Source organism: Ricinus communis, chromosome 7, assembly GCF_019578655.1.
Source record: "Ricinus communis isolate WT05 ecotype wild-type chromosome 7, ASM1957865v1, whole genome shotgun sequence".
In the NCBI taxonomy this organism is placed as follows: Eukaryota; Viridiplantae; Streptophyta; class Magnoliopsida; order Malpighiales; family Euphorbiaceae; genus Ricinus; species Ricinus communis.
In genome coordinates, this window is record NC_063262.1 from 5,417,461 (window position 1) to 5,441,437 (window position 23,977).

Here is a 23,977-nt window from a genome sequence, read left to right on the forward strand (position 1 = left end):
GTGACCTCAAGAAGGTGTCTATTTTTTCTTTCTGAGACCCCATTTTGTTCAGGAGTATAAATGCAGGTAGTTTGATGTAAAATGCCTTCTTTTGAAAAAAATACGGAAAAGTTTTGATTGACATATTTAGTACCATTATCTGAGCGAAAGGTTTTGATTTTGGTATTATACTGATTTTGGATGATGTTAAAGAAGTTGAGGAAGCATGTAAAAACGTCATTTTTTTTCTTTTAGCAAATAAACCCAAGTAATTCGGGAGTAATTGTCGATGAAAGTCACAAAATATCGAAAGTGATTATATGAGGTGACGGGGGCAGGTCCCTAAACATCAGAGTGAATTAAATCAAACATTTTTTCTGATATAGTAGAGGACAAGGGAAAAAGTAATCTAGTATGCTTTGAAGATTTATAAATATCACAACAACCAGAATCTATTTTTAGACAAAAAAGTTGATTTAAATCTTTGTCGGCCGGATGCCCAAACCGCCTATGCATCAACATGCCTTGATTGACTGGACTTGTCGAGGCTAGACACTGATTGGTGGTTGTGAGGTAATACAGTCCATTTTTAAAGATATCCGTCACCAATCGTCTTCCCGGTGATTCGATCCTGAAAAATCACTGTAGATGGAGAGAAAATAACATTACAATTTAAAGTCCTAGTTATTTTACTAACAGATAATAAATTAGATTTAAAGTTAGGTAATAGAAGGATATTTTGTATTGTATTATTAAACAAATTGGAAGAGCCAAAACCAGAAATTTCGGCTCGTTCCCCATTTGCAACGATCACATGTTGGGAATCTGTAGGTACAAAATTGTGTAATTTTGTTGAATTCCAAGTCATGTGATCGGTTGCACCGGAATTGCTAATCCATTTTGGGCATTTATTTAAAGAATGTGTGTAATTTTGTGATACTAAACCTGACCCATGGGACTGCTGAAGCTGTAAAATGGACTGGAGTTGAGAAATTTGAAAATTTTTGGTTGGACCGGATTCGGGTCGGGTTGGCGGGTTGAACTGATTCGGATCCGGATTGGCCTATTGGTTGCTATTGGGTCGGGCCGGATTGCTGGAGCTGGGTCGGATGCAGGTAGCGGTCTCGGGTCGGGTTGAATTAAAAAGACCCGACCTGCTAGCTGGATCCGACCCGCTGGACGCGTCATAACCCTTAGGATTAGACGCGTTCATTCCCACGCCGCCAAACTTTGTGTCTCCTTTCGTTTCTCATCTTCTCTCGTCCTTTTCACGCCTGCCTCCATTCTCCCTCGCTCGCCTCTGCTGTGAGTCGGCCGAAGGTGAGGGTGGAGATGCCAGCAGCGCTCCTGGGTATGACCTTGCTTCTTGCAGTGGTCACACCACTCGACGCTGACAGGCGTCCCCCTTCCTCGGGATGTCTCTCGCGAGTGCAAAGCGAAGGCTCTGCCTTCTGTTTCTTGATTATTTACTGTCCCCATGGTGATGCTTCTGGTCTCCTCTTGTTGAATGAAGGCTATGACAGCGTCGAGCCGGTGTAAGTTGCTAGATAGAAGGATTTGAGACCGAAGTGCTTTATAGCTCGAATCGAGCCCACCCAGGTATGTATAGACTAAATCTTGCTCCGTTCTCTTCCTTGCTTCTTCTGGGTCAATTGTGGGTGGGAGGTAACTCTGAAGTTCCTCCCACCGAGTCAGCACCTCGGTCGCGTAACTTGCGCTAGACCGGATTCCTTTTTTAATTTATGCTAACTCTTATTTCAAATTGAAAATGTGGGCGTAATTTTGCTCCTGTCCATATAGATTTTTCATTTTTTCCCACACTGCCTGTGATGATGCCAGAAGCATACACAATCTGGCAATCTGAGGCTCCATCATGTTGGTAAGAAGAGACATGACCATATGGTCAGTCGTCTGCCATTCTTCGATGGCCTCAATTTCCTTTTTCGATGGTTGGTTAGGGTTGTTTATTGTTGGCTTGCTTCGGGTTCCTGTGATGAACCCTAATTTTTTCCTACCACTTAGGCTGATGTAAACGGCCCTTGACCATTCGAAGTAGTTCTGGTTGCCCCTTAACACAGTGTTTGTAAGTTTAGTAAGGTCACTGTGAGACATGATGAAACAGAAGAAAATTCTGATTTGTTTGGTTGGGTAGATGATGACAGGATCAATTCTACTCTGATACCATGTGAAATTGATTGAGTTGTTGTTATTAATCTATGATAGAATATACAATTTGTATTCTGAGATTTACAATACAATGTGTTGCTAATATATACATGAAGAAGAATAACGGCAACTATGCCTGATGTCCTTTCCTATATTCCTATGTCAACGTTCTATTCTTGATTAGGGTGAGGTAGAAGTGACCTTTCTTCCTAAGGAAGAAAGGTTGCTCCTTTGCCCTAAATCTAGGTCTCTGATAAACAATCTGTACAGCTTTAGGCTGTACAGATCTGAGACCTGGACCAATAGATATTGTCCTTTGGTCCCTGTGATTGTTTTCTAAGCTTATGCCTTCAACAGTCATGTTACTCATTTACTCGTCAATTGGTTTTTAACTTGGCAAGAAACGGAAAGTTCTTGGGAAGCTTAACCCTATAAGCATTGGAACCGCTGCTCAAACTCAGGTGTTAGGTGAAATGTTACTAAGCCATTACTTAACATTTTCTTACATTGAAGATAGGGAGACTATTCAGTATACTGGTTGCAACAAGTAATGAATTATCTACTGTAAAACTATTATTTTTGACATTTAACATGATGAACTTTGTTTTTGTTCTTAATTGCTCCTCTTTAATTATTTTGTCAATCTTCAGTTACCAGAATTTCAATTTTAAATACATATTTTATTACCTTGCAGATTGGAAAAGATTGAAACCTGTGAGTGACAAAGGTCGATGGATGTCATTTGTAACATCAGTTATTTGATATAAGAGAAATATATGAAGTTGGGGACTGACCTCTACAATGGAAGTGGCATTTATTACTGTTCAATAAATTTATGAAGAGGGACTCGGGCCAGTATGTAAATAGCTTTAGAAAATATGTGTACCAGTTCCATGATATGAATTAAAAAAATCTATCCACAGCTTTACCAATGACATACTTGCACAAAGAACAACTGGTTTTCATTTTGCGCATCTTAAAGGAGTTGTCATAAACTAATGGGCATTTCGGATGTTTGAAACAACTATATAGCGAGTAAAGATGAAAAGCTTGACATCCCCAAAGCAATGCACTAAGGGTACTCAAGGATCCTTAATTATTATCCATTTTAAATAGGGGAAATGTGCAAATAAGCCCTCAACATTGGAGCAGGAGCACATATATCTTTTTTTTATTGGTGCAAAAAAATTTTAAAGAATGTTTTTGTTGTAACCTAAGCGCCTTATTAGCCGAAGAATCTTTTTTAAATAAATGACCATTTATGAGGGAAGAAAGTAGTATATTTTATTTTTTAATTCTAATTTTACTATATTTAATTTTATTTTTAAAAAAACTAAAATTATTCCCATTTCGTTCTTCACCGTCGCATTGATACTCACCACCATTGCTCTGCAGAAATCGAATGTTGTTCTTTGTTGTTACTCTGATAGAGTTTAAAGACTGTTCTTTGTTGCTGCTTTGCCAGGGATCGAAGGATGTTCTTCATTGGTAGTTCTTCATCGTTGCTCGAAAGGTCGTTCTTCGTCGCAAAGACTGAAGGTCGGTCTTTGCTGGCACACTAGTGTTGCCACTTATTGTCAATTCTTTTTAAATAATAACTTGCATAATTAAAAGGAAAAATAACAGAGCAAGTGTTGCCACTTAATATTATCAATTCTTTTAATCTATTGAAGGCTCATTGAGATGTGAGTTATATGTACTGCTATATAAAAAGAGGTAGCTTTCATCTCCTACTGTATGAAAAGAGATAGCTATCCTTTCATACTCGCTATAAATAATAACTCATGCAGAATACAGATTCAATTTAATAATATGTCCCAACACCAAATTAAGGAATATCTAGCAGAATGCTGATATCCACTGTTCATCCAATGGGGTGAGAAAATGGTATAAACTTGTGTGGGTTGATAAATATCTATGAATTTTACTTAAAATGTCCCTTACTAAATTGATAAAATCAACAAACTTCAGTCCTTTATGTGATAAATTGAAGCTCAGTTGCTATAAAGTGATATGATCAAATTTCGATGACCATAGATGAAAAAATTGGATTGTATTATGATCATGATCCTACAAGTTCCACAAAGCAAAGGGGTTTTCTTCAATTCTTCTCATTTCTTTTATATAATAAGGATTCTTTTATTAATATTATAAATGGAGAAAAACTTACAAGTGTGGAAACTATCCAAAGCCATAAGGCTCGCCCATTACACCCTGATTAAACAGAATCCTAAGTCTAAATGCAAGTGAAACAACTCTAAAATAACAGAATTACACAGAAAATAACCAACATTCAACGAAGCAAATAAAAAGAAAAAGAAACCAATATGTCACTACAAATCAATGGCATGAAGAAATCAGTTCTTCAATTCTTCTTGACATCATCACGTACATGGCAGACCCTTGTGAAGACGATTAGATGCTACTGAAATTTGAAATTCTTTTACCCATGTTGGGGCTACTGAAATTTTAATTTTTTTTTTCTCTGAAATCTAGATAAATACATTTGTAAAAATTATTTAAAAATTTCATATTATTTCAATTCTTTAATATAACGAATATCAGTAAGTCCTTTAAAAGTTAATCAAATGGAGATGCATTTTATTAATTTATGGGACATTATTTACTAATGATAGCATTATATTTATTTATTAATATTGAATTGTGTCGATATTGAAAATATAATTTAATATTAAAATATAATATTTGAAAATGATTATTGAATAATAATAAAAATTTTGTATATAAATTTTTATTATTGTTATATATTTAAAGTTTAAATAAATATAAAGTATATTTTCGATTTTTTTTTATTTTAAATTCTGAGTCCGTCTCTGATCACAAGTACCGTTCACAAGTTTGCAGAACTCATGGAACACATGCTCTTTACTATAGCCATTTAACATGTTCAACTTTTTCCCACTTTTTGTCCATATCTGTTACTTTTATAACACTATTTTTTAATTTTAAAATATTGAAGATCAGTTCCATAAAAACAGTAAATGTCGCTGATGGTTGCACCGATATTATTCATGATTTTCAGTCTCGAAACGACAGATCGTTCAGTCAGCCTGTGGACATTAAAAGTCGCACACTCAGATGAGAGAGCAGTTTCCTACTTGTTACTTCAAAATCCAAGTTCTGTTTTGTCCCTTTGTCGATTTCTTGCACGCAAATGAAAGCTTTAAACAAGGTATTGATTGCATCCTTGGATATTAGAGCACCCGTTGAAAATCATGATTTTCCGACAGGTAAGTTGACATGGAAAATTGCAAATTGCTGAACGTTTTTATATAACCTGTTGCTTGTCTCGTGGCTTAAATTACTCCTACGCTGTTCCCAATATTCCATTTCGTGGCCTAAAAAAGTTGCTAGTCAATTTAAGCACTCTATTGTATAATAGTCTTACAAACTTTAGAACTATTGCCTAGTAAAGGACCAAAAAGTTCATCCATAGTAAGCAACACCTCAATTCTTTCTTCCTCCGTCTAGTGGACAGGCACATGGTTACTTCCATTGTTGACAAGCTCCAACACTTTTCAGCATTCTCTATTCCTTTCTGCGGCGGGCAGCTGATAGAATAAGACCAATAAGTAGACTTGCATCTTTTTACCTGCCAAATCTATTGTTTGACATAATCAAATTGACTGATTTGTTTTTAGTTAGAATTAGAATAAGCAAAATCGATCGAAATTAAAAAAGGGAACCAGCTAGTTTAGTTATTTTTCATATTTGATTCAATTTGATTTAAACAGTTTCAAGTCGAAACAAAAGAAATTTGATAGAATCGGATTGAACCAAAGTTTTATAACTATAAATATAATATATTTAATATTTTAATAAAATTTTAATATTCATAATATTCTAGTTTCTTAAACATTTACATAATTTAATACATTTAAGAATTCTCATGCATGTAAACATGAGGCTTTTACTAAATAGATATTTCAAATGATACAAAAATTATAAAATTTAATTTAAAAGATTGAAAAAAAATATTAAAAAAATAAAATCTAACCGAATTATTCGGAAATTAATTCGATCTAGTTTAAATTATAACTTTAATTTAGTTCAGTTTGATTTTCACTTTTAAGTGAATCAACCCTAGCTGATCCTAGTTACAATAACTAAGCAAAGTAGCAAAGCAGATCCAACTGACTTTTGAGATATCTACAGAACAATTGAAATTGATTTATCTACCTGTGCTGAGAGAAAAGTCTAAAACTAGGTACAAGGAATGAAGAAGGGAATTACCACAATTTTTTAAATAATTATAATTTTGAATATTCTCTTTGTGTTAATGGTTGTGATATTTGAGTTGAGTGGAATCACACTAAGTGGATCTTTTTTTAGAAAAAAAAAAAAAAGAACAATAACATGTGAATAACTCAAGGTTCATTCATACCGTAATTCTTTTTTTTCTTTTAAGAATTTCCAAACAATCTTTAATCAGAGGTCGTCCTGTTTGATTGTCTGAAAGGGCCTCCATTAATGAGCAAAAATGAAGGAAGAAAAAATATCTCTTCTATTCTCTCATAATGAAAGATATATACAACCTACAATATATAGTAAAGTAAAACCAATGGAAGAATAGCATCTGCACAATTACTAGAATATTTCTAACTAATCAAGAGGCCTCTTGTACAACTAATCATTACATAATAACAGAAAGAATGAAGAAATAACAGCTGTAAGAAAAGGACAAGAAATGGCAGCCGTTGGCAGCTGTTATCATTGCATAATTTGTTATTCCTTTCGAGCATCAGAGTGGCTGCATGGCTTTTGCTGCATGTGCAAGAGTGAGCACCATATTCTTCATCCCCTCCTCAAGTTGGAGCTTGGTGAAAATCTGCCAAGCCCAACTTGGACAATAGATTGTGAAATTGTGCTGCAACTTGCCTTAGTAAATATATCTGCTAGCTGATGTTGTGAAGCTATATGTTGAGGCAAGATGAAACCTTTCTTGAACTTATTTCTTACTAAGTGACAATCTATTTCAAGATGCTTTGTTCTTTCATAGAAAACTGGGTTGGTTGTGACATGCAAAACTGCTTTGTTATCACACCAAAGAGAGATAGGAAGAGATGATTAAATTCCAAAATGTTGCATAAATAAATAATCCATTGTAACTAATTAATGACACTAGTTAGCCTTGAATTCTTATCATGAGGTTAGATTTGAAACTCTTTTTTCCAATGACAATCCTAATCTCTTTTTATTGAGGCAATTTAGCAACTTGGCATGTGAAATGGCAAATTACTGGATATTTATGTGCTATTATTGCTTATAGCTTGAAGGATTCAATTACTCCACATGTTCTGTTCAATAGTTTCTTGCTATTATAGCTATCATTTTGAACGATATAGTAAATACCAACTCTGTATTCTATAATTCTGTTCAAACTATGCTAGCACCATAAATATAAATAAACATATATATATATATATATATATCTGTGTGTGTGTTAATTATTTATAAATTTAATCTATTAATAAAACTATATATTTATAATTAATATAATTTTTTAAAACATCACAATGATTAATGAGTGGACTAAAAAATAAAATAATAAAATAAACTGACTTGTTTAAAAACTTGTATTCATATACGGTCACAAGTAATTTTAAAATTTATTTTAAAGTTTATTTACAAACTAAGCTTTAAGTAAATAATTGTTCAGCTCATTCGATTACAAATTCAGTTATGACTTAATAATTGTTTAAAGATTTATTTATAGGTCATTTAATAATATATAATTATAACTTAAATATTAAAAGATTCATATATTAAATATTATATTTGTAAGTGGAGTTCAATTACTTTTACATAAATTTATAAATATTATTTTTGCTGTACGAATTGTACTAGACGATGTTATGTTATGACCTTTAGATAAATTTGATATTTTTAAAAATTATAAAAATTATAACTACAAATATGCATTTTTCTACTGATATTTATGAATATTTTATTAACTATTATAAAAATCCATAATTTATATTTTTCATATATTAGTATTTCAAAAAACTTTATTTAAAATCTACATTTGTTATTTTTTTTTTAGTTTTGTAAATATCAAATAAACATAACAGTTTAATTCAGATTTGACTCATTTAATAAATTAGAAATTACGAAATCTGAATTTTAGACACTTATAATAGAAGAATCAAGTTTGAATACCGTCAAATCTGGGTCAGCTTGGTAGATTTATACCCCTGGCATCGAGTTAGTCCATGCATGTATACGCCTAAGCAATCTCAAGTTTCGTCCACTCTCCAGGCACACCTAAAAATAGGCACATGGTTACTTCCATTCCTGACCAGCTACAACACTACTGATAATAAAAAACGAAGAAGATGACTCTCAATATATTGACTGCCAATTTTTTTTGTTTGACATGATCATGCTTTTTTTTTTTTGTCTCTTTTCCTTTTCTGGGTCCATATAAAAACTGTATCCAACTGATTTAAGCGGGCTTACCATTTTTTCGTTGGGAGAGAAGCCTGACACCAGTGGCAAAATTGCACTTCTTCTAGTCTTGAGGTATGCATTTCTGGGCTTCATTGTCATAACATATTCATTCCCATCTTTCTGTTTTATGTTTCTTCTCTTTTACATTGATAATGTGCCAATCATTTCCTTCTTTCTTTTTGCTTAAATGGAAATTTTTATAAATCTTGAACTTAGACATGAAGTGGAGAGAAGCTAAATTAAGATGTATGAAAAACTATATTTATATGCTAAATTAAGCTAAAATCTACGAGCAAAACTAGTTTCAGCGTATACATATATATACATAAAGACATGCAACGAATTTCTCGGAGAGACAAATATATAAACAGGTAATGAAGACTTATTACTTGCAACTTAATCAGGTACCTCTTAATAAGATATTGTTTGGAAAATTCAGAAACACAAGAAGTTTATGCATAGCAAATTCTAAATATTTATCAGCTTGTTTTGCACTAGGAGTAAAGATATCTCATCATGGAAGACATGCCTGTGAAGAAGCTACTTGGATGGAGTACGATGAGGACCATTTCCTTAGCTACTTGTTTGGTAGCTTTTCCACTTATGATCATGCTCTCTGTGAATTACCAAGATGACATGTCTGATCTAATTGGCAAAGTCAAGGTCCTTGGAGGAAAAGCCTTCAACGTTACACAATTTGGCATAGGTAAGACCTTATCCAATGCTCTCATCCTTTTGTTTAGAAAGTGAAAGAAATAAACGTGATTTTTCCTTTTCTTTTTTTATTTTCCCCCCTTTTCTCTAATTTGGCAGATTCAAAACCGGAGTCCTCTCAACCTGCGAGTCACAGTGATGTACTACTTGGTGGACTACTGGCTTCAGGATTCGATCAAGAATCCTGCTTAAGTAGATATCAATCTGTCCTATACAGAAGACCTTCACCTAAAAAGCCTTCTCCATACCTCATCTCCAAACTGCGTAATTACGAAAAACTTCACAAGAAATGTGAACCTCACTCAGAATCCTATAATAGCACTCTGAAACTACTTGGTTCCCCTAACATTTCTGGCCCTACAGAGTGCAGTTACATGGTGTGGACAGCTCAAGAAGGCTTAGGGAACAGAATATTAACCATGGCTTCTGCATTTCTCTACGCTCTCCTTGCCAATAAAGTTTTGCTCGTTGAATTTTATCCTGACATGGTTGATCTCTTTTGCGAGCCATTTCCAAATACATCATGGTTATTGCCCCAAGACTTTCCCAGTGAATTCAGATGGTCTAAAAATCGACCTACTTTTGGAAACCTGCTGAGAAGCAAAACTATTAATGCATCAACAGAGCTGCCACCTTCACAGCTCTTTATTTTTCTTGCTGCCCGCCTTGATTTTTTCGATTTGCTTTTTTATTGTGAAGATAACCATGCTCTTCTTCAAAAAGTCCCTTGGTTGTTCTTGAAATCAGATGAATACTTCCTTCCATCTTTCTTCCTGATCCCATCCTTCCAGGAAGAGCTTGACAGGATGTTTCCTGACAAAGAATCTGTTTTCCACCACTTGGGTAGGTATCTTTTCCACCCTTCAAATAAGGCATGGGGACTTATCACTAGGTTCTATGAGTCTTATTTAGCCAAAGCAGAAGAAAGAATTGCTATTCAAGTAAGAGTATTCAAACCCAAAGCTAGTCCATTTGACAGATTGATGGATCAAATTTTAGCTTGCACTTTTCGGGAAAACTTGCTGCCAGAAGTAGATAAACAAACACTCGTAGCATCTCCATTAAAAAATCGGACATCAAAGGCTATACTAATTGCATCTCTGTATTCAAAATTCTATGAGAATATAACAAACATGTACTGGACATTTCCTACTAAAAGAGGAGAGATAATAGGGGTTCACCAGCCAAGCCATGAAGAGCATCAATACTTCGGGGATAATATGCACAATATGAAGGCATGGGTTGAAATGAATCTGTTGGGTATGAGTGATGTGTTAGTGACTAGCTCAGGGTCTACCTTCGGCTATGTGGCCCAAGGCCTTGCAGGTTTGACACCATGGATTCTGTCCAGGCCTGAGAGTTGGAAGGCATCTGATCCAGCCTGTCATCTGGGCCTGTCAATGGAACCTTGTCTCCACATACCACCATCTTATGACTGCAAGGCAAAGGCAAATGCTGATATGGGTAATGCTGTTCCTTATGTCAGGCACTGTGAGGATTTACCTTCAGGTCTAAAGCTTGTAAATAAATAGTTGTTCATTTGTAAGTTTCTGGTGTTTAACTAAAATTAGAAAAATGTATTTCACTTTCATTTGTATAGTTGAACATTATAAAAAAAATTATCTGAAAAGGATCATTTATATATTTTATGGTAAAAAAAATCAATACCTACAAATGCAATGACCCTGATCTAGACCGATCTACTTATCAACTTCAGTCAAATATTAATATAACAAATCTCTTTTAGTAACCACTTATATATTTTAACAATTTGTTGTTTAAAAAATAATAAATTGAACACAAAAAAATTAAAGTAAATAAAATACTCAAGTTTAATACAATAAACTAACCTACTAAAGTTTAATATAATTAACTTTATTCTAATAAAATATTGTTAATATTTTGTAATAATAATATATAATAGTAAATACCTAAGATTTAAAGTTAACGTTATTAAAAGAAATAAAAAAAAAGGTAAAATCTTTAACAAGGATTCTTAATTTAAAAAAGTACCTTTGCGAAAAGGTAAATATTTAAAATAAGACTTTACTAGAAATTGTATGTGACAAATTCATATATATATATATGTGTGTATTTTTTTTATTGATAATCAAGTAATTAGATATTAAATATAATACGAATATTTTAATATATAAACGAAAATATACTATTGAATATAGATAAAAATATTTAAATATTTAATATGGAGAGAAATAAAGTCTCTATAAAACGAATTAAATTATAGGCTTAACTAAAAAAATATTTGATCTCGCAAATGAAAACCGATAAGCTTTTAATTAACTGAACTTCTTACCCACACTTAATGTCCACCGAATTGCATGCACCAATTCAATCAACGGTTAACACAAAAGAACTAAGCCATTAGAGAGCTACAACTTTTTCAAATGTTAGTTGTATATTGGATTAATTAATACATTTAAGCTACTTTTATAGTTGTGAAATAGGCTGATGTATACAGCATCATACTTACAATAATTTTTTTTATATTTTTATATATTCGTTCAATAAAAATTATAAAATTTTAAATTAATTTACATAAAAAAATTTAATAAATTTATATAAAAATATTAAAAAATCACTATATAACCAATGTACCTAACAATTGATGTATGCAAGAATTTTTAACAACTGATGTATGCAAGAATTTTCAATCAATTCAGGCTGCTTGACACCCTTCACAATTTTCTAGAGGTGGACCAGAAAGTTCCCCCCACTACCTGCCCCTGTGCATGCGGGTGCACCCCAAATTAGATCACATGCATTGTTACTTCCATAATTAACAAGCTAATATAGAACCACCATTTTCCGGATACCTCCACTACTCCTTTGCGTACGTAGCTACCCTTAGAAAATGCTAAGAAATTAAAACGCTATCACATTTCTTGCATCTTAAATCTTTTTGTTTGACATTATCATGCTGACTTTTATTTCCTTTTGGTTACTTATAGTATTAGTAAGCAAAGGGACTTTAAAAAGCTGCGATTTGTTGATTGAAATTCAAATTTCAATCTGATGAAACATAGCCCTATTTGTAAATAAATAAGCTTGTGTAAATTCTGCTAATCTAGTTTAAGTTCCTATTTCGTTAACTCAGCTTAGCTTATTGTTTTGTTTCTCTATAGCTCTTTTTATAAATACCGGATCTCTTGTTCTCTTCTGAAGCATAATCCATACAGTACAACCGTTTCTATCAAATATGCAAAAATTGCTCAGCTTCTTCTAGTCTTGAGGTAAGTTTGGATTTCATTGTTTTCTTTTTATTATTATTATTATTATTATTATTATTATTATGGGTTCGAAAAAGTAGAGGATCATCTAAATTTTATAGAGCTCTTCCACTAAACCAAGAATCGAAGTTTCGGATTTCCTTATTGTATTAACATATTTATTGGCATACTTTTATTTTTGAGGTAAGTTTGAATTTCATTGCTGTGATTAACAGATTTCATTGTTTCTTTCTTGTTCTTGTTAAAATTTCAACGTGTTTTAATTAAATTTATATTTTCAGAACTTGAACTAATAATGAACTGGTACAAACTCCTGGTGTATGTGAATGATCCCATTGTACCTTTTTTTTTCAACACAAGATCTTTGTTGTTTTTAATGCTTTTATATTATAACAAGAAATGCATTGAATTTCATGGACAAAAGCATAGAATGGAAATTAAGATTCCATCAGCTATCTACAACTTATCAGATATCTTTCTACTAAACTAAACATAAACTATGTACATATCATCAGAAGGTCGAAAATTTGCATGAAGTTTGAATGTTTTCAGGTTGACATTGTCATTGGAGTTCACATATCTGAAAATGGAAGCCAATTCTATGAGGAAACTACTGGGATCGAGTACGATGAGGACCATTTCCTTCGCTGCTTGTTTGATGGCTTTGCCTCTTATAATCATGCTGTCAGTAAATTACCAAGATCAAATGTTCAATTTAATTGGAAAAGTCAAGGTCCTTGGAGGACAAGCCCTAAATGTCCGACAAATAGGTAAGTGCTAATACATCCTTGAGAAATTGACAGAAAATTACCTTGATTATTCATTTTCTTTCTCTCTTTTTATTTCACAGGTTCAGAACATGAACCTGCTAGCATTTCTGATGATGTACTACTTGGTGGTCTACTGGCTTCAGAATTTGATAAAGATTCTTGTCTAAGCAGATCTGAAGCTGTCTTATACCGAAAACCTTCTTCGAAAAAGCCTTCTCCGTATCTCATATCTAAACTCCGTAATTATGAAAATCTTCACAAGCGTTGTGGACCTGACACAGAATCCTATAAAAGAACACTTTTAGTACTTGATTCGAGGAACATTTCTAGTACTACAGAGTGCAATTACATAGTCTGGACAGCTCAAGCAGGCTTGGGGAACAGAATATTAACAATTGCTTCAGCATTTCTCTACGCTCTCCTTACTGATAGAGTTTTGCTTGTTGAATTTAATGCGGACATGACTGATCTCTTTTGTGAGCCATTTCCCAATACATCATGGTTATTGCCTCCGAACTTTCCCAAACAATTCAGAAAATTCAATCAATGGAACGCAGATACTCTTGGAAATACGCTGAAGAACAATGTCTTTAATGCATCAAGCGAGTTGCTACCTTCACATTTATATATTTTTCTGGCTTACGGCCTTACTAATTTTGATATGCTTTTTTACTGTGAAGAACACCATGCTCTTCTTCAGAAAGCTCCTTGGTTGGTCTTGAGATCGGATGAATATTTCATTCCATCTTTCTTCCTGATGCCATCTTTCCAACAAGAGCTAGACAAGATGTTTCCTGACAAAGAATCTGTTTTCCACCACTTGGGCAGATATCTTTTCCACCCTTCAAATAAGGCTTGGGGACTTATCACTAGGTTTTATCAGTCTTATTTAGCGAAGTCAGACGAAAGAATTGCTATGCAAATAAGGGTATTTAATCCCAATGCTAAACCATTTCAAAGAGTGATGGATCAGATTTTAGCTTGTACTCTTCAGGAAAATTTACTGCCAGAAGTAGATAAACAACGATTGGTAGCTTCTCCATCGAAAAACCAAACATCAAAGTCTGTTCTAATAGCATCTTTATATCCACAATTCTACGAGAACATGACAAACATGTATTGGACATTTCCAACTAGGAAAGGAGAAGTAATTGGGGTTTACCAGCCAAGCCATGAAGAGTATCAACACTTTGGGGATAATATGCACAATGTGAAGGCATGGGTTGAAATGAATCTGTTAAGTTTGAGTAATGTGTTGGTGACTAGCTCGGGGTCAACCTTTGGCTATGTGGCTCAAGGCCTTGGAGATTTGAGACCTTGGATTCTATACAGACCTGAGAATTGGAAAGACTCTGATGCAGCTTGTCATCCGGGCAAATCAATGGAACCTTGTCTCCATATACCACCCTCTCATGACTGCAAGGCAAAAAGGAATTTTGATATGGGTACAGTGGTTCCTTATGTCAAGCACTGTGAGGATTCAACTTCAGGATTGAAGCTTATTAACCCTGACAATAATTCTAGATAAGGTTTACTCTTATTCTTTTGTGAATTTCCTTTATGTTAGATAACAAAGTAATTTTTTCCCAGAGAAGTATATATAATAATATTCTGGTCTAGGTTTAAAAGAAGTTTCTTTTTGTCAATTGTATAGTCGAACAGGAAAACAAACCTAAACCACATTCCCAAGAACTAAGGTTTAGGTTATAAGAATATATAACCCAAACCTTTACAAGAGACTACAATAAGAATATTCATGTTCCTTTGTTTCGGATAATATGTTTCTTTTATTTTTTTTACAGATTTATAAATATTAGTTTTTTTTTTATCCGCGTGGAAAAAGCATGGGAATATTAATAGTTCGACTCATTATTATTAATTTTGTTATATATATTTTTTTATATAATTTTTATATGCATTAATTCAAAGATCAAAAGAAATTCTACTTGAATTGATTATTTTTAAATATTTTTAAATAATAATAAATATTAAATAAAAATATAAAATAGTTAATAAAAATAATGCATTTATTTAAAATGTTGTTTCAGTTGATATATTCATTAATTAGATAAATAATTCTAGAAATAAAATAGAAAAATATGATAAAGATACAAATAAAAAATATTTTTTACACAATAAATAATACTTCATCTATTTCTAAATTACCTACTTAAATTATTTTTAGTATTTATTTTATTATTTTATCTAGTTTTAAATTTTAAACAATTATTTAAGAAATATGACTTTTAGTCCAAATAAAAGTTTATATCTCCTGTATTTGCCTTAAAGTTTCTTGATTATTCACTTCCTATGTTCCAAGGATCCATCGAATTGTCTCAATTGATATTTTATAAACTAAGTTGATATTTAGTTGTTTAAATAAAGCAAAACTCAATCACATAATAAAATTATAATAAAAATATTGTCAAATATTAAAACAATCTCTAAGAATGAAATAAATTTTTATTTCATATTTTTTATTTAGTAAAATTTTAATAGAGTTACTTATTAAAAGTTTCCTATATAAAACCATACATTTTATATAGAATTTTTATTTTTTTCAAGCATATTATCATATGTTTATTTGGTGGATATGACTCGTTTAATTTAAATGTTCCACTTAATTTTTTTTTAATTGTAGGAATTATTATATATTTATAATTTAAACTGCCATAATAATATTTAAATCTTTTTTAATTATAGAAATTATTATATGTTTATAATTTAAACTACCATAATTTTTAAAATATGAGAAATAGCATATTGATAGTATAGCCTAGATTTCCATATAAAAGTACTAAGACATATTTTCTATATAGATTTCTCTATTCATCTTCTTTATTTTGATTTTCCATAATAAATTCTATTATACCAGGAAAAAAGTCAACAAGAATGCCAGCTTTAATCACTATGATTCACATTTTTTTTATTTTTTTAATCCAATTTAATAATTTATTATGTATAAAGTTAAATTTGTATTTCAATGTACTTTTAATATTATTAACCAATAATAATCTTTTGTAGAATTTTTTTTATAGATTTCTCTATTTTCTCATTAAAAGTTATATTCTACTAAAAATACCAATAACAAAAATTTGATCTTTAGTTGCTTTTGGACTTCACATTTTCTTTTATCAAGTTTAATAGTCTAATTATATATAAAATATTAATTTTTCATTTAATAAAAATTTTATTTTATAATAAATAATAAAAATTCAATAGAGTGGAACTTTTAGAGTTGTACTTGATAAATTATTAGCACAATCTATTAATAAATTTAATTAATAAATAATTAAATTTATCAAATTATAGAATCAGCAAGGTCCTTTTCAGTACGTGTGTTTCCTCCTTTTTACACTTTTATATATACTTATTATGTTCTAATAATAAATAAATAAATAATTATTAGATCTAGAATCATAAACACTACTAATGTTATATAAAGGGATGGTTTTTAATTAGATTAATCCATTTAAATATTTAGAATTACTATTAAATTTACGATTAAAGACTTTTAAAAATTAAAAAAATTTATAAAATTTATGATTGAATTTTATAAGGAGTAACCCACCACCACCTTTCTAATCCATTATACATGAAAAAAGAAAACTATAGAACAGAAAAGGAAAAAAACTAAAACAAACTTATAATTTTTTCTGATTTTCATTGTTACTCACCGCCAACTGTTGTCCTCATTGCTTGCCGTTCATCGCCTCGTCGCTTGTCATCCTCATCGCCTAACACTATCGCTGTCGTATATCGCCACTCGTCGCCTTGTCGCCTGCCGTCCTCATCGCTCTTCTTTGTTAATAGTACGATAGTGTGGGTTGGATTTGTTCTTCAATTCTATTATTTAATTTAATTAAGTTTTTTTTTTTTTAAAAACTAAAAAGAAAAAAGATAAATGTTTATGATATTTTAAGGGTCCCACAGCTAACAGAAGTTATAATTTTGATATCAATTTGACTTATTTGAATCTTTATGAAAATTAAAGATCAAAATTGAACCAATTTAAAAATTAAAGATTGAATTAATGTTATCAATTGAACTAATTTGAAAAACGAGGATTTAGCTGAACATATCCAATTAGTCCGAAGACCTTTTTGTACTTTATGCCTAGTTTAAACTAAAGCAAAATTTTATTATTCTGTTCTCTTCTAATTTTAATTTTCTTAATAATTTTTATATATTACTTTAAATTGTAATGAACCCTTAATTTTAATAAACAACATCTTTATTTTCTCGAATCTCTTTAGAATCTCATCAATAGTCTATTACTATTAACATTAACCTATTTAGAGCATATTAATTAATGTTAAATAAGTTTTATTTATGTATAACATAAATTAATTTTAAACTTTTGTATCAGTGCATCATTTTTATCTTCTTTATCAGTGTCATGTTATAAGTATATCTTAGACTTTCTTTCTCTTTGGTTATGTCAATGTTATAATTCTATTTTGCAATTACTTATTTTCATGGCTTTGGTGACTTAGAATTTCAAAATCACATGAGTTGTTCAAATTTGAGCTAAATTTCGAATTTTCTATGTTGCATTATTTAGAAGGTCATATTGATTTGTGAATTGAATTAAGTGTTTATTAATTATCTTAACTTTCAAAGTTGACTATCGCATGTTCTATTCTTTAATGGGCCACCATCTATTTTTAAAATTTTACAAAACCTATTTTATGAACTGCACATAGGATAACATATAAATTTATAAATATTAATATTATTTTAATTTTAATAATTTATTAATATATCTAAATATTAAATTAATTAATTATATAAAGTATTTAATTATTATTAGTTAAACAAATTATTTTTATTTATTAAAATTTTTATTTATTTTTAAAATTTAATTAGCAGTATTTGACAACTATAAGATTTAATTATAAAATTTCAACTCATAAAAATAATTAAAAATTACATATGAATCCAGTAATAATCTATATTAGTAGAAGAATATATAAAATAAATAAATTATTTAAAATTATATTAATTAATAGTGTATAATTAAAAAACAGCCTTATAATGATAGGGTGTTACAATAATACTCTAGCAAAACTTTCTAATTTATCTTCACACTAATTATTTAAATTTGAGATAAAGATAAGATGTTCTATCATATTTTTTATGTAAATTATAATTATATTTAAAAACTTTTAGTATATTTTATAAAGTAAAAACTAAATTTTTTTATATTAACTTCACTAAATTGGTAAATAAATATCTATTAATATAATATCCATACTTATTTGATTTACCTTTTAGCCACCTTAAGTTTATCTAATATTGTGCAAACAAATAAAATATAATTATATTTTAGTATATATGTGTGTTTTATTTTAAAAAATTTTAAGTTTAATTTTTTATCATTACATAATAATATTTTATTTTTTAATTTTTTAATAATTAAATAATTAAATAAACATTTTATATTCATAATTTTAAATTATAGAACACAATCAATCTATGAAAATAAGTTCATCAAAATCATAAAATTATAAATTCATTGGTTAACAACAAATTCATAAATTATAAACTATAAACTCATCACAAGTATAGTTGAAGTTCATATATAATAATCTAGAAATTCATAAAAGAATATAGGTTTATAAATTATAAATTATAGGCTCATCACACGTATATCGAGATTTATAAATTATAGTTTAAAAATTTAAAATTTAAAATATAGATTCATATGTTAACTAGACCTGTTCAAATTTCAAACCGGGCTTGAAGTTTTCAAATCTATACTCGAGCACAACTATGCGGGCTTAAATTCTTTACCAAGTCCGGCTAGTCATAAAAAATATACTACATTTTTTTTATAATTTTTGAGTTCGGTCAGACTTTTTGTATGTTTGGACTTGGACAAGCTTCACATCAAAAAAAATATGTCTTGAAATTTTCGGGCGGGCTTAGACGGGCCAGACGGATACCAAATCTATAAACATGTCTAATATTAACTAATAAATTTATAATTTACAAATAATAAATCTTTTGTATGTTAACTAATAAATTTACAGTTTACAAATGATGAATATACATTTTAATTTTGATGAATCTACAAGCAATACTTAATGATCTTATTATTTATAACTATAATTAACACTAATTTTTCAGTAAACCAATACTGTATTATCAATAACCTATAATTTATATTTAACAAATATATAACTCATTAAATATGAATATATGTGATAATAAAAATTTAATATCATACAAAAAATTAATATGATATGTTATAAAAATATAAAATTACCCTTAAAAGTCATTAAATAAACTACTAATAAAAATGTTAAAAATTATAAATAGAATTAATTGAAAAATCTTATGCAACAAATTAATTCTTTACTTTTTCTATTAATATTTATAGTACTAAAACTATTATTAGAAGAATTAAATAAATTTAAAAATCCAACCACTAATGTAAATATTTTCTTAGGAAAATTAATATAATTTTAATTAGAATAATTAAATAAATAAAAAAAATCAACCACTAATGTAAAATTTTTCTTACAAAAATTAATATATTTTTAATTATCTCTTGAATACTAAAAAATAAAATAAAATAATATGACTTTAATTATAAGTAATACAAATAAAATAAAAAAATAAAAAATTGTATATAAACATATGCATATTTTATATTTTTGGTTTTATATTTGTGATTTAATATTAGATAATGCTGCATATCTTTATAAGAGAAAAAAACAATAAAATATTCAGATAAAAGAAAAAAATAATAATTCACGTATGGGTAATATCAATAAAATTCATACGTTTTTTTATCAGGATTGTGACCCATTGCGTGGATATACTATGCCGAATTCCTTTAGAAGTAAGAATGTGATGATAAATCCCATACCGAGTACAAATGGTCCATATAGAGAACTTAAAAAGAATTATAATGTGAAGGAAAAACCCATTAAATTTGACCTATTAAATCATATTAATGGCAGAAAACTCAAATTAAATGAATTTTATTTACCTTCTCCCATTTATTTCTCCCATTTATTTCTTTGGGCTTTTGGGACCATTTAAGAAATTTAATAAGTTGTCCGAAAACGAAAAGCAAAATTATATTATCTAATTTGTCTCTTGTAAACCTGGTCCTGTTTCACTCTCTTTCCCCTAAGTCTTGCCGAAAAGTTTGTCACTTATTCTGCCATTTCGGTTTGTTTGCTTACTTAAACAACTTTCTGTGTTAATCGTTTTTCTTTATCTTCTTTTGGCATGTAGTAATCTTTTCTATATTCTTTCTTTCACTGAAACCGAGGCGGACATTGTTCTAAAAGAGCTGACATATTGTATTGTTGCTACTGCTTAAGAAGTATAACCCACCAATTTCAGAAAAAGAAGTATAACCCACCAATTTCAGAAAAAGAATTCAGCGAGTATTTCTTCAAATTCTAAACATTTAAAAAAAAATAATAAATCTGCAGTTTTATTAATTTATCTAAAATAATGCTTTCTTCATCATCAATTTCTTCCTCTTGTGCTCGAATATCACAAGCAATTCCTTGTTTTGTTTCTTCTTTATCCTTTAGCTCTATAAAGTATTTTAAGAAAGACAATAACAAAAATGTTAATGAATCCTATGTGATGAATAGGTCTAAAGATTGCGAACAATCAACACATATTTCAGGTTTGATGTTGCCATTGGAGTACAGAGATCTGATCATGGAAGACAAATCCGGCAAGAAGCTGCTCCGGTCGAGTACAGTGATAAGTACCTTTACAATTGTTGTTTGTTTAGTAGCTTTATCTCTTATAATCATGCTATCAGTTAATTATCAAGATCGCATGTTCAATCTCATCGAGAATGTCAGGGTCATTGGAGGGAAAGCCTTAAATGTTACACAGTTTGGTATTGGTAAGACATGTTCTTATAATCGCGCGTCATTATTTTTCAGAAAGTGAAGGAAAAGACATCTAATTGTACCTTCTAACGCTTCACAGATTTTAAATCTGATTCCTCTCAACCTGCTGGCACTTCTGATGATGCACTGCTTGACGGATTACTGGCTTCAGGATTTGATCAGGAGTCCTGCTTGAGTAGACACCAATCTGTTCTATACCGCAGACCTTCGCCCAAAAAGCCTTCTCCATACCTCCTTTCAAAACTGCAGAATTATGAAAATCTTCATAAGCAGTGTGAACCTCACTCAGAATCCTATAACAGGACAATTGAAGTGCTTAATTTCAGAAACATTTCTACTGCTGCAGGGTGTAATTACATAGTGTGGAAAGCTGAAGCAGGCTTGGGGAACAGGATATTAACTATGGTTTCGGCATTTCTCTATGCTCTCCTTACTAACAAAGTTTTGCTCGTTGACCATGAGAATGACATGGCTGATCTCTTTTGTGAGCCATTTCCTTATACGTCATGGTTGTTGCCTCTGGACTTCCCCTTGAAGAATGATTTCAGAGCATTCAATCAAAGCCATCCACATACTTTAGGAAACATGATAAAGAACAACATGGTTAATGCGTCGATCGATTTGCCGGCATCACATCTATATCTTTTTCTAGCTTCTGGTGTTAGTTCTTTTGATAAGCTTATTTACTGTGATGACAACCAAGCCCTTCTTCAAAAAGTCCCTTGGTTGATCTTGAAATCGGATGAATACTTCGTTCCATCTTTCTTCTTGATGCCATCATTTCAGGAAGAGCTAGAAAAGATGTTTCCTGACAAAGAATCAGTTTTCCACCACTTGGGAAGATATCTTTTCCATCCTTCAAATAAGGCTTGGGGACTTATCACTAGGTTTTATCGCTCTTACTTAGAAAAGGCAGAAGAAAGAATTGGTATGCAAATAAGACTGTTCAACCCCAATGCTAGTCCCTATCAAAATATCATGGATCAAATTTTAGCTTGCACTTTTCAGGAAAATTTGCTCCCACGAGTAGATAAACAAAAGGTCATAGCTTCTCGTTTGAAAAAACAAGACATCAAAGGCTATACTAATAGCATCTTTATATTCAGAATTCTATGAGAATATGACAAACATGTATTGGACATTTCCAACTTCAACAGGAGAGGTAATTGGGGTTTACCAGGCAAGCCATGAAGAGTACCAACACTTTGGGGATAATATGCACAATTTGAAGGCATGGGTTGAAATAAATCTCTTAAGTTTTAGTAATGTGTTGGTAACTAGCTCTTGGTCAACCTTTGGCTATGTGGCACAAGGACTTGGAGGTTTGAAACCATGGATTCTGTACAGGCCTGAGAATTGGAAGAAAACAGATGCAGCTTGTCTTCAAGGCATATCAATGGAACCTTGTCTCCATATACCACCCACTTATGACTGCAAGGCGAAGGTGAATGCTGACATGGGCACAATAGTTTCTTATGTAAAGCACTGTGAGGATGTAACTTCAGGGCTTAAGCTTGTTAACAATTATAACCATTATAGTTAAAAAAGAGTAGGGGAAATTTGACCATACATGCTTGTGATTTTAAATAGTTATTTAAGTAGGTTCTTTTTTCCAGAAAAAGTAGAGGATATATTTTTATTTGTTAGCAAAAGATAATATATCATCGTAACTGTGTGAGTTTCTGTCATGCAGCTTAAATTTATTTAAAAAATGATACTATGTATTTTTATTAATATTTAAAATATAGTTATAATTTTATGTATTTTCAACATAAAATGTTTTCTTTTTCATGCTAGATTAACATGTGTTTTTAATTTTTAGTAAAAGATAACATTTTCACTATATTCGAATAGGTACCATGTCAAATAAATTAAATACCATAAGCGGAAAACTCATGGTGTTATAATAAAATACTGTTTTTTGCTAACAGACTAAAGCAAGTATACTAATTTATTCTACAAAAAGATACATATCTAAAATTATAAATACACAAAACAATATTTTTTTTCTTGAAATTTGTTCTTAAAACTTTAGTATATATTACTTATTTATAATTTTCCATGAAGTATTTACAAATATGTTTTAAAGGGATTAAATTATAACTTGATTGATTTTCCTACACCGTTTAAAATTTGTAGGAAAAATAAAAAAGAGATTCAAGGTTGACTGAGGAACGAAGCTAGAAGGCTTCATTTGGGGATATGAAGAGGGACGGTGAGAGGGTTGAGCAAGTAAAATGAAGTTTTTTAATGGGGTCTAGTGTTCAGTCTTTTTAACATCTGAACATTTCCCAATCTCTCCCTCTGGCCTCGTACTTGGGTTTACTCTCTTTCTCTAGCAATATTTTGGAATTTATAAGAGAGTTGTTCAAGGAAGAAGAAGATGATAGAGCCAGGTTTCTTAATTCTCTGCCACTTGAAAAGAAAAAATTGGTAAATCATTAAGATAATGATCATGATATGATTTGTCTCTTTATAAAGTAAAAATACAAAATGTGAAAGTTAAAAGTAAGAAAAAAATTGTAATGAAAGGAAAGATTTAGGAGAGCAATGTTTTTACAAATTAATTGTCAATTATGCACAGAAACAATGTACTTGTTTTGTTCCAGTGATAGGTATAAAGATGTAACTGAAACTTCCCCTTCTTCACCGCATCCAATTAATTCCTTAAATTTTCTTCTGCTTATTTTCTTGTTCTTGAAAATATCTTCACCTTTTCTTTTAATTATTTTTCCAA

At 30.5% G+C, this 23,977-nt stretch overlaps 3 protein-coding genes and 1 long non-coding RNA gene across 5 annotated transcripts; 3 read left to right on the forward strand and 1 right to left on the reverse strand.

The window, feature by feature from the left end:
• The first annotated feature begins 8,341 nt into the window (after positions 1-8,341).
• LOC8270259 (galactoside 2-alpha-L-fucosyltransferase) lies at positions 8,342-10,966 on the forward strand. Its single transcript, XM_002527190.3, has 3 exons — positions 8,342-8,688; positions 9,115-9,322; positions 9,430-10,966. The coding sequence occupies exons 2-3, from the start codon at positions 9,133-9,135 to the stop codon at positions 10,860-10,862; spliced, it is 1,623 nt and encodes a 540-aa protein (XP_002527236.2). The 5' UTR covers positions 8,342-8,688; positions 9,115-9,132; the 3' UTR covers positions 10,863-10,966.
• A 2,120-nt stretch (positions 10,967-13,086) lies between these two features.
• Positions 13,087-17,323, reverse strand: LOC125370515. 2 transcript variants are annotated; one of them, XR_007216547.1, is made up of 3 exons: positions 17,026-17,313; positions 13,390-14,764; positions 13,087-13,260 (listed from the first exon to the last, which is right to left on the reverse strand). It is a non-coding gene; the product is annotated as an uncharacterized LOC125370515 (long non-coding RNA). The 2 variants fall into 2 exon arrangements; XR_007216546.1 differs by lacking the exon at positions 13,087-13,260 and having other exon boundaries at positions 13,272-14,764; positions 17,026-17,323.
• Positions 13,165-15,290, forward strand: LOC8270260 (galactoside 2-alpha-L-fucosyltransferase). The gene is made up of 2 exons (XM_048376319.1): positions 13,165-13,348; positions 13,429-15,290. Exons 1-2 carry the CDS (start codon positions 13,165-13,167, stop codon positions 14,874-14,876), a joined length of 1,632 nt encoding a protein of 543 aa, XP_048232276.1. The 3' UTR covers positions 14,877-15,290.
• Positions 17,324-20,025: 2,702 nt separating the features above from the next.
• LOC8270261 (galactoside 2-alpha-L-fucosyltransferase) lies at positions 20,026-22,928 on the forward strand. The gene is given in 3 exon segments (XM_002527192.4): positions 20,026-21,233; positions 21,320-22,299; positions 22,301-22,928. Coding segments are annotated over 3 exon segments (1,872 nt in total). The 5' UTR covers positions 20,026-20,824; the 3' UTR covers positions 22,784-22,928.
• Positions 22,929-23,977: the final 1,049 nt, after the last annotated feature.